The 11,247-nt window shown below is 42.8% G+C and overlaps 1 protein-coding gene across 1 annotated transcript; it reads left to right on the top strand.

Moving 5' to 3' along the window:
* Positions 1-9,728: 9,728 nt before the first annotated feature.
* On the top strand, positions 9,729-10,823 carry gpr119 (G protein-coupled receptor 119). The gene has a single exon (XM_031902736.1). It carries the CDS (start codon positions 9,729-9,731, stop codon positions 10,821-10,823), a length of 1,095 nt encoding a protein of 364 aa, XP_031758596.1.
* Positions 10,824-11,247: the final 424 nt, after the last annotated feature.

The following is an 11,247-nucleotide window of genomic DNA, read 5'->3' as shown; positions in this document are numbered from 1 at the left end:
GGCACTCGTGCCACTGCTGCTACTTCCTTTCATTCATCAGTTCCATTGCCTGACACACACTGTAGGTCATATCTCTAATCTATTTGTCAGTATAAAGTACTTTAATTTTACCTAACTCTGAAAATAAAACAGTGCTTGATCTCTTTGCTAGCGTGGGCATATGTATTTCCTGTCAATCGTGTCACTGCTGCCACGTCCTTCCATTAATCAGTCCTTAGAAAGCCATCTTTATTACATTGGCAGGCACACAGGTCAGCGCTGTAAGGTATGTGCCATGTAATGTAATATAGGAGGGTTTGTTTGGACCAAAGAGAGCTGCTGCTTCTAACTGGACTGCAGTGGAAAGTGTGCACCCAATGTAACTGAAAATGGTATCCAATTCAGTGGGTGCTGGGAGACTCTGGTAAAACAGCAATTTAATTTAAGTACATTATATACTGGCATTGGGTGTGAAAGACTCACATGGCACAATATTTTACCTTCATCATTCACAGGGGAAAACCACAGCATTAAAAAATGGAAACTCTCTTGGACAGTTAAGTGTTCAACCACAGGACTGCAGTTGTATATTTCTTTTAATATAAAGCAAAGTAATACATAACCCTATGTAATACAGCCCAAGGATTTCTCCTGTCTGGCTAATCGCTTCCATGACCCCTCCAGACATCTTGGTACATCCCAATCCTTTCTCAAGATCTTATTAAAGTAATGGAAATCTGTCCCACTTTGTCCAGAGGTCAAAGGAGACTTTTTAAAGGGGTCCTGAGCCATTCATGGTGGTGGTGGTAAAGGGGGAATAAAGATCTGACATTTCCATTTAGATACTACCATTCAGATCCAGTGAATAATGTGGAACTTGAACTCCCAAACTGTGACTCTTATTGGTAAATTTAGCAACCCTCCAGGAATAATCTTGTGCAACAATATGTGCAAAAACTTGTTCGAAGACTTATTATTATTATTATCATGTATGTGTAAAATCAGTGGTATTCTGTCACCTGGCCAGACTGCCCTGCAAAAAGTCTTTGGGATCCCCAGTATGCCCTTAATCCCCTGCCATGCCAACGTTGTCCCAACAAACAAGCAAGTGGGAGTGACAAACTTTGTAGTTTGAAGCAGCTAGGGAGGGGGGAATCTACCATTCAGCCAACCCCCGCATTCCAGGACCCTTGTATCCTGACCCCTCCATGGGGTCTGCTGCATGGTAGTTACGCCACTGTGTAAAGCACCAACATATAGGGTATGTATATAAAACATACAGATTACATACAAATACTGACCCATACCAGTGGTAAAGAGGGACCTAATAATCATTACAGCTCACAATTCAAAAGTAACATATCCTATAGAGTTGCAACAATCTTCTATCAAGTTCAAATTGGCCCTGTTTAACATTGTTCTTCTACAAGTAAATTGATTATTGTTTGCTATGATATGACATTGGGCTAAAGGCAGCCAATAATGTGAAATGTAAAAGATGTTTATAATAAATTCATGCTGCTAAACTGACAGCCAGCTGCTTCTATAAAAAGGTCCAATAACAAGGGCCACCAAGCCCGCTCTGCCCGGATGCTTTAAATATGTCAGCCAGCAAGTAGCTGTGAATTGTTTAATTGGTCTCTTTTAGGCATTGTTGCTATGGTAAGTAAATGACATGAGCCTAATTAGCCTGACCTCATAACTGTAGCCATTGCCATAGAAATTTAGAATATTAATGAATTACTATAATTAGAATGATGTTACATTGTGCAGTAATTTAGATAACAGGTTTAACTCTGTGAATGTAAAAGTGACTACTGCAGCAGTTGAAGCTCTGAGGAAGAATTTTCTGTATGAGAAAGCTTTATATGAATGCATTGCTTCTATTATTATATAGCTGGCAGGCACCCACTCCAATTCTGCTTTATTAGATATAAGCAATTGAGCTGTATATTTCCTATAGATTGCTTTGGACATGTCAGGGTCATTCCTCACTCTTGCTGAATACGTATTATAGCGATGTATGAGACAGAACAGGGGTAAGTGGAAGTTTATGGCACACAAGGTGGCTAACCTAAAAATCCGGTATCCCAGTTAGTTATGTGCAAGATCAAGTTTAGGTTGGGCTATACTCTGTAATGTAGTGATGTGTGGGCCAGCCCAAAACCTGCAGTCAGGTGGGTTCAGCCCAACCTTCATACAGTAGGTGCAGATCAAGGGGGGGTTCAGGCTGAGCCCTTCCATCTGCCCTTACTCCTCCCAGTTTCCCCCTCCGGCGGCCTATATTTATAGGCACGCTCCTGCCTGTCCTGCCCCCGTGCTGACATCAGAGTAGCAGAATGTTGATATAAGGTTCCACAAATTGCAGATCAGAAAAATATAGAGATTGTGTAATATGTTTGCACCTTTGATGTAACACGGGGGGTAGGTACTGTATAATTAAAAGTCCCAAGTCAGTGCTGCTCGTAATTGTACTACACAGGTCCAGGTTCCATGTGGCTCAGAAACATGATGTAGTCACACATACCACCAGACTTCATTGGGTCTGTAGTGAAATGCTTCCAAGTCACCCCTAAAGTCATCCTCATCTCCTACACTAGCTGCTAAATATAAGGGGGTGCACTGCTTCTCCCCAGCGGTGTCCGAAGCCGCACAGGTGGGTATGCCAGGGGTGGAAGAGGAACCATGCAGCTAGTTGTTGAGTGTCCGTCTTATGGTAAGAAAATAGGTAGCAGCAGGCCTAGCAAGACAGCAGGTGAGCAAGCTCAGACATGGCATTAGGGGCATGGACCCATTTACTGTCTTTTAATTTCCAGACCTTACAGCACAACAGGACTTTTGATCAGTGCCATGCTGTTACCAAAGTAACCATTCCCAGGCAAATGCTGCTGATGCCAGCCTCTGTCACTGGCACTGTGTCTCACATGGGGAATGGGAGTTTGCCCCTTTACCTGATATCAATGAATTCCTATGTGTATTATATGTCTGATAGTTCCACCACTATGGGGAAGCCTGTGAACGAAAAAAATTCCGAGCTGCATAAAAACTGGCCACAACTCTGCACACTGCATACAGTTCATAGAGCTCACTAACCAATGTATAGCTCAGTATAACTCAGTGAATGCCATCCCAGCAGTGCAGTTTAATTTACTCCTTTGGCCACCTGTAGCTAGTTAGATACTGGGTAAAGATGGCCATACATGGGCCAATTTCAGCTGCTGATTTGGGTCCTTCAGAACAATTTGGCAGCTTATCTGCCTGTGTATGGGCACCCCTGAGGGGCCTACCTACATCTGGCCTAAAATTGGCCAGATCTTGATTGGGCAGGTTTGATTTTCCTTCAGATTGGGGACCGCGTTGTCTGTGCCCGTCATTTGCAATTCGATTGTTTGGCCTTAGGGCCATTAATCCAGAATTGTCCACCTTAGGTGGGAATATCGGGAGAAGATCCGCTCATTACAACCTGTATGGACACCTTAAGATGCTCTAGCACAGCAGAACATAGCATCTGTGAGAGACTTGCTGTATAAAGCTTGTGTTAAGTCGCTCACCTGGTTTGTTAGGCTAATACAGAGATAGATATCAGAGATCATTGAAAAAGTGCAAGAGCGCTAAGAGGTGCAAGAGTGTGCTGCATTGGGTTCTTTCATGCAGCGCTTCTCAACGCAGGCAGTGCTGTATTCATGGGGGTGGCTGCAGGTGCACTGATACTGGTTATGCATCCTAACCCTAGTGTCCCACTGCTGTCCTCATTTCAAGTCTTTTCTAATAGTTTCATTGTTCCATCCCCTTTACCAGTTTAGTTGCACATCTCTGCACTCTCTCCAGCTCATTAATATCCTTCTTAAGGACTGGAGCCCAAAACTGCACTGCATACTCAAGGTGAGGCCTTACCAGGGACCTATAAAGGGGCAAAATTATGTTTTCATCCCTTGAGTCAATTCCCTTTTGTATGTAAGACAGGACTTTATTTGCCTTAGTAGCCACTGAATGATTGTGAGTTACACAGTTTGTTATTCAAAAGATCACAATTTATGTATAACCTGCACTTATTGGTTATTTTTACCAACGTTTTAACATTTCCCAATTTGTTGCCCATTTCTCCAAATTAATCAAATCACTCTGCAATTAGCAGCATCCTTCATGGAACTTATAGTTTTGCACAATTTAGTATCATCTGCAAAAATAGAAACAGTACTTTTAATAACCACTTCAAGGTCAGTAACAAACAAGTTGAAACGGCGACCAAGGGTCACCACTCTTTGTAATCTATTCCTCAGCCAGTTCTCAATCCAGATACAAATATTATGTTCCAGGTCATTATATTCCTTAATTTAACCATTAACCTGTGTGGTACTGTATCAAATGCTTTAGAAAAATATAAATTGATGACATCTGCTGCCAGCCCTATGTCTGGTTCCTGCTTATAGAAGGCAATTAAATCTATCTGCCAAGATCTATTGTGCATAAAACTAAACTGGCACAAAGTCATTAGGGCGCATTTGCTTTCCTAGACACAGTGTGCAAAGCACAGTATTATATACAGTTTTTTCCCCCAAATCCCGGTGTCGTGGATGCAAATGGTCAATTCTCTCAATGAAATTGCTCTGTACCTACAGCAAAATTGATGCTACTGTGCGTGCGCTTTGTTTTCTAAGTCCGCCTGGCGTCATTTCTGGTGTTCTGGTGCGTGAGTGATGTGTGCACCCTATACTGTGCTGCGCCTATTGAGGGCAATGGGGGAACCCTGCAGCTATTGCCTGATAGTTTGGAAATTAAAGAGGTGAGCTCTATAGTGCCCCGGGGTAAATACTATCCTGTCCTGGACTTTTGTTCACTTTCACATGTTCTAGCCTATGTGTCTCATTGAGTCAGTCAGCCATAAATAGTTACATTACTAAAACATATAATAGTTAAATTGGATCTATTAGAAGAGAAAGCTGGATAAACTGGTTCCTCAGTTCATAATATCTGCTTTTTCCCTGCTCTCGTGAACCAATTTACTTCCTTCGATACTACGGGTCCCACCCCTTCTTGCTTCATTTTTTGTTATTTATATACATATATTAAAAAATTATTTAGGATTTGTTTTGCTCTTCACTGCGCTGCCCTCTTCATTCTGTTTTAGCTTGTCTGACATATATTTTCACTTTCCTGTGGTGCGAGAAGCACAAAGAATGCATGAATTGTTGATAATGAGATCAAAGCTCTTGGTTGCTGCCAAGTCCAGTTGCTGAATAAGGGAGCTGCCACTGAGAAACTGATCACGACTGGGACTAGGATACTTCACCTGTTGGCTAACACAGATAATAAGTGGGTGCTTTTATGCAAAAAGCTTTTTTTTCTGTGGCCTTATATAAATATTCAGAGGGCCTTTAAGGTATATTTCTCTGTTGGGCACCAACTGTGACAGTCTGAAACTGCTTGCAATGGAATGAAACAAAGCGCAGTTGTATTGGGAGCCTCACATCCCTGGCATGAGTGTGCTGCACTAGACTTGCCATGTTCTGCCATCTTCACATTCCAATGAAAAATTTCAGCCAGCCCAACAAGTATGGTGCAAGCGGGGCTTAGCCCCTGCGTGTTTATTCAAGACAGCATTGTATGTATATATTGTATGTATATTGTATGACATCTTCACATTCCGCCATTCTGGTGTTCAGGGCAACAGGGCAAAAGCAAACACTAATCTTATTCTTGTTATTGCTTATATTCTATGTTTAATATTTGTTCTACATCTTCCACTTTAGTTTATGTTCACACGCTTATGACATCTTTTTCCAAACACACATGTGAGGCCACTTATTAATATTATAGCTTTCACAGCTGTTTAAATACTGTGCCTGCCCACGGTTATCTTTTTTTGCTCTGTGCAGATTACCATGGTTACAATCCTCCCAGTCTTATTTGATGTCTGCAAGATTCTGGGAGTTGTAACTCAACATCTGGTCATAAGAGTCCATTTACAGCCACATATGAGTTTCAACAAGCAGCGCTAAATGGCCAGCACATTGTAACTGGGCAACTGCAGAGGCGGATTTATTAACAGTCTGATTTTTGTGGTTTTAGAGGTTTGCCATCACTAAACTCATTTCCACTAAAACAATGAATATCTAGTCATTTGTTAAAAGATCCGAAATGAAAAAGCAGGAAAATTTTTTTTAAAAAAAATAATAATTTTTCATGGTTTTTATGTTTTTCCACAAATCTTTGTGGATTTCCAAATAAAAAAAAACCCTCTAAAACCACAAATGAAATAATTTGCCTGGGGCAGTTTACTTCTACATGACCTCGACAGCTGTTAGATGGCAAAGGTTTGTATTAGTGTTTTTTTCGGTTAATAATGTTTACTGCAATGCAATTTAATTGCCGATGCGTAATGCAAGCAATAAACAAAAAAAGGAAAAAATAAAGCTAATAAGGTAAGGAGAACACATCTGGAATATCAAAGGGAATGAAAATAATAAAATAATTAAAATAAGAAATAATATGTATGACATGACAAGTGTGAGTTTTTTTCAACAATATAAAAGGGCAGTGAGCAAAGTGCAATTATGAGTGCAATTGGCATGTTTTTCCCACAATACAGCTCTTTTTCCAAGAATTCCAGCATCCCTGCAATGAACTTGATGCAATTACACTGCGTCTGATGCAAGTACCTCCTTTTCATCAAAATTAACACAAATGTGTGTGCGTTTCATCACAAATCAGATGGAATTGTGTGGCAGTGCACCTGGCACAATATACAGTGTTCAGCATGCAAGTGACCCCTGCGCCCAATTCTTTAGACACAAGTATGCTTTGCCTTGTTACGCTGGGTGCAAAGGGAACCCTGGGGCCTGGTCAGGAGGTGGCAGTAACTCCAAGGTTCCCCTGTGCCAAGAGGCGCAGCTGTACATGATTTGGAACCAAAACCAGAAAGGACTGAGTGGTGAAGCAAAATGATACATAAGTGCAAACAGCACCTTTTAAGTAAGGAGTAAGGTGCTGGACCTCAACTGGCCTTGGCGATGTAAAGGTGCCTTAAAATGTTTTAATGTCAAAAATCAGGCTACATTATTATAGGTTGTAGGAATGTAAATTGGTAACTCAGGCATGGTTCTACAAGCTGTCTGTTGGATGATTCTCACAGCAGAATGTATGATCAATAGTAACAGCAGGGACCAGTTAGTAGAGTGTAGCAGCAATCCATATATAAAAGTTGGGTCATTTACCATCTCTGGACAGCACTGATACAAGATATAATGGTCAGGCAGGACTCCTGAAGAAGGGCTGGAAGCAGATTTTGTTCAAAATACTTTTTTTTGTGTTTTTCTACCAAAATCTACTGCTGGAAGGCATCGTATTGCCCTTTTCTTTGCTGTTGGAAGAGAAAATGCAGACTGTGCCACTAGCTTTACTGACCCTTATCTCTTTCCCTGAGGCACATGAAAGGATAATCACCTGTCCTGCTGTAGAAAGCTACTGCAATGAGCTGCTGAGCAGGGTGTGCGTCCCTGTTGTGCAATACCTGATGAGGAGGCAGCCAAAAGTAATAAACAGGCAGAAAAAACAAAAGGTCATGCACCAAGCAGCATCAAGTCAGCGATTCCCCATAGAATTCATAATCTTTATGTGGCTGCCATTAATAGACCACAGGTCCCAGGGACAGTGCACTTGGCCAGACAATGCTGAGCCGCACAGTAAAGTTATGACAAGAGAGCGCTTGGGGCACCTGAGCCACACAGTTTGTTGGGGCAGCTAATTCTTGGTCACCCTCTAGGACAGCTACATTTACTACACCGAACTAGTAGGAAGTCTTACTAGACCAGTGAGCCAAACAATTCAGAACTATGAGAATAACACAAAATGTTGAAAATGAGCTTCATGACTACCATGCAAATATGTATTTGGCTAGAACTGGGACCTGGGGTTTTCTGTATAAGGGAATTTTCTAAAACACTTATTTAATACAATGAAAAATGAATCAAATAGGACATTCTTGCAATCAGCATGTATTAAAGTAGAAGGAAAGTCATTTTGGTATTTTACTGCCAATAGATTTGCCACCTAGAACCCTATATTTATTCTGCAGAAAGCATTACCATACCTGAGTAAACAGCTCTAAAAGCTCCCTCTGTTTGTTTAAGATTGCAGCTGCCATTTTAGCTTGGTCTCCTTAGCTTCCTGCTTGCAGTCTAGCAGTTATAGCTCAGATCACACATTCCTAAGGGTGGGGGGAGTGAGTTTTATGAATTCTTATGGGAGGGGGAGCAGGAGAGGAGAGAATTGTACAGAATCTGGCCCTGAAATGAAGGATTTTTCTGAGAGAGGAAGTCAGATACCCTAAGAACATGTTTATAAAAAAGAAGACAAGAAAGGTTTGAGGTCCAACCATTGGTGTTGACTTGTCTTTGGAATGCTTGCAAAGTGAATATAGTAGGAAAGCTTAGCTTAGCTGAATAGAAATAACCAATGGGAAGATGTGTGAATAAAGCACCTTTAGCAGCAAACACTGCATTTTGTTTTCTCCTGGTGGCTTTGTTTAAGCTTATTTTTTGTTTTTTACACTCTGGTGGAGGTGTACACCAAAGATTGAGAGCTGAATCGTTAACCCTTGGCATCACAGTATGTCACTGAATGAGAAGATGCCATTGTTTTTAAAGATGTAATTTTTGGAATTTAGACCATAGCAGATATATGCCCAGTTTATAGGCAGATATTATTTGTATTCAAATGGGCAAAGCTAACTCTATGCACATACCGTATGCATATATCCATATATAGATATTTCTGCTGGCCTTATTCACATGGAATATTCTCCTCAGACAGCACAATCTTTTCTGACTGCTCAGTTATATTTGTGCTCTAAGGACTTGCATTCTGCATACAATATGATTGTGAATGCCAGGGATGGGATATCCACCACTGCCGATAAGCGACACATTCCTTGCATTTGCCAGGACCCATCAAGCTGTATATGCAAGACAATAATATGGTGCGGAATATACATGTCATTTTAAAATATAACTGTTAAGTGAGAAGGAAATTGCTCTCCCTTTGTAACTAGGAGATAACTGTACCAGACAGTAGCTTGCCTGTGTTTAGCAAGTCTATAGATAATGATGGCAATGGGATTAAAAGCTAATGAGTAATGAGAAAGTTGCCTGTTACAGGTAATTATAAGATAATAAGGGTAATGAGAAAGTTTCCTGCCCTCAGATAACAATGGGCCTGAGGTTCCAGTGCTGCTGTCCCTGGTGCTGAAACCATTGGCTGCAGCCTGTCTCTCTGCCAGCGGGGATCTATGGGGCTGACAGATGTGTGTTTGGATCGGAGTTGTTGCAATGAGCCCAGACTGCTGTCACAGTGGGAGCTTTGCTGGAGCTCTGGTTTTTCTCTCCTCACTCCTGGAAAGGTCAGACACAGACTGGAGTCTCTCTTCTCTCCACCTTGCCCAGACCTGGGAGGCCACGCCCCTACACCCAATATGCTGGGGCTATTGCTGCGCTATGTATACTGAAATATCAGCATGGGAAAGAGAGGAGATAGCACCTGAGTGCGGGGGAGGAGGACACCTACTATAAATAGTGAAAGTTGAAAGCGATCTTCTGCCAGGTTGGAATGTCTAGGGGCCCCACCACAATCCCTTCAGCCACAGTGCTCCTAATACAGCCAGAGAGGGTCCGGCATGCCTACAGCTGCGCTAATGGATACAGAGAAGAGTCGGTATCAGTGTGGGGGTCCTACCTTCTAACTCTCTGCAAAAGATGTCCAGCGTCTTCTATGCTGTTCTCCACCTCATTCTGAGCATCCTGATCCCAGTGGCCAACATTGTGGTGATAGTGATCCTCTCCAAGCTGATCAAGAAGAAGTGCTGCAAGAGCTACGTGTTCATCCTGAACCTGGCGGCCGCCGACCTGCTGGTGGGACTCATGTGCATCCTGGAGGCGCTGGATGACCTGCTGGACGGGGACTTTGACAGCAACTTGTTCTTCTGCCTCCTGCGCTTGTGCTTCACTGTCACCCCGTGTATCGCCTCCATGCTCACCCTGCTCTTGATTTCGCTCGATCGCTACTTGGCCGTCAAACTGCCGCTATATTACGCCAATATCATGAGCACCAAATCCATTTGCGCACTTATAACGCTGATTTGGGTGGTTTCCTTCTTCGTTGGGTACATGCCCCTGATCTCGCCTTCGCTGCAACAGAACGATTACAAAGGGATTTGTGGGCTCTTCTATGCGGCCAAGAACGAATACCTGTACATTCTGTGCTTCATCGTGTTCCTGCCCGCCCTGCTCACTATGATCTGCCTGCACACGGCCGTGGGGAGAATCGCCTATCTGCACCATGTCCGTATCCAGAGGAGCCAGGTGGTCGGGGGGCTCCCTAGCAACCCAGCGGCGCACTCGTCCCACTTCAAAGCAGCCAGGACTGTTCTCATAGTCATCATCTGCTTCATCATATCTTGGGGGCCCTACTACATCACAGGGATCATCCAAGCAACCTGCCAAAGCTGCAAACTGGTGGACCTCATGAAAGACATTCTGTTTGCTTTGGGGGAGCTCAACTCCCTCCTGAACCCCATCATTTACACGTTCTACTGCACCGAGATAAGAACTTATTTGTACAAATATCTGGTGTGCAAGAGGCGGAAGGTGAAGCCCCAAACTTTAGCCGTGGTCCATTTTTCTAACATAAGGCAGGCCTTGGATGAAGAAGCCCTTGCTGCCCAGGAAGATCGGGATCCTGGGGTGACTATATTCATGGGTCCCACTGATTATCGGATGGAAGCATCGGGCAGTTTTATAGACAGTAATGGCTCTTCATTGCAAGAGCAGCCAGTGTACAGGATCCTGTAAGGGAGAAGCCCCTTCCCGCTCACTCTCTACCTCTAAGCGCTGATGGAGCTGCACTGGTTGATAGAGTTACATACATGCAGCAGACACTTATACTGACAAACTGCGCTCATGTACATAGGCGCAAAGATGCGTTCCACTGCTCCTACTCCAGGCGCAACACCGCTGCCTAATTCCCTATTTTTGATAGTTGGCGTTTTTCTCAGGAAGCAGCTCCCACCATAGCAGCCACTAGGTATTCCCCATAGCCTGCCAGTTAATGATACACTCTGTTGTTTGCTCTTGTTCCTGTGTGGGGTTTGCAAATATTTGTGTTACACTGCTGTGAATCAGTGCTATGCTGAAATGTGGGCAGAATTTTTCTGTTTTTTTTCCAAAACATATTTATTAAATTGTATCCTGTTCTCCTGCCCTCTTTATTTTCTAA

Source organism: Xenopus tropicalis, chromosome 5 (assembly GCF_000004195.4).
Source record: "Xenopus tropicalis strain Nigerian chromosome 5, UCB_Xtro_10.0, whole genome shotgun sequence".
In the NCBI taxonomy this organism is placed as follows: Eukaryota; Metazoa; Chordata; class Amphibia; order Anura; family Pipidae; genus Xenopus; species Xenopus tropicalis.
This window is presented reverse-complemented; position numbering and strand designations above follow the sequence as displayed.

Bases quoted from the DNA above. Each gene is read 5' to 3' on its own strand.
- gpr119 (XM_031902736.1), top strand. From the start codon at position 9,729: ATGTCCAGCGTCTTCTATGCTGTTCTCCACCTCATTCTGAGCATCCTG.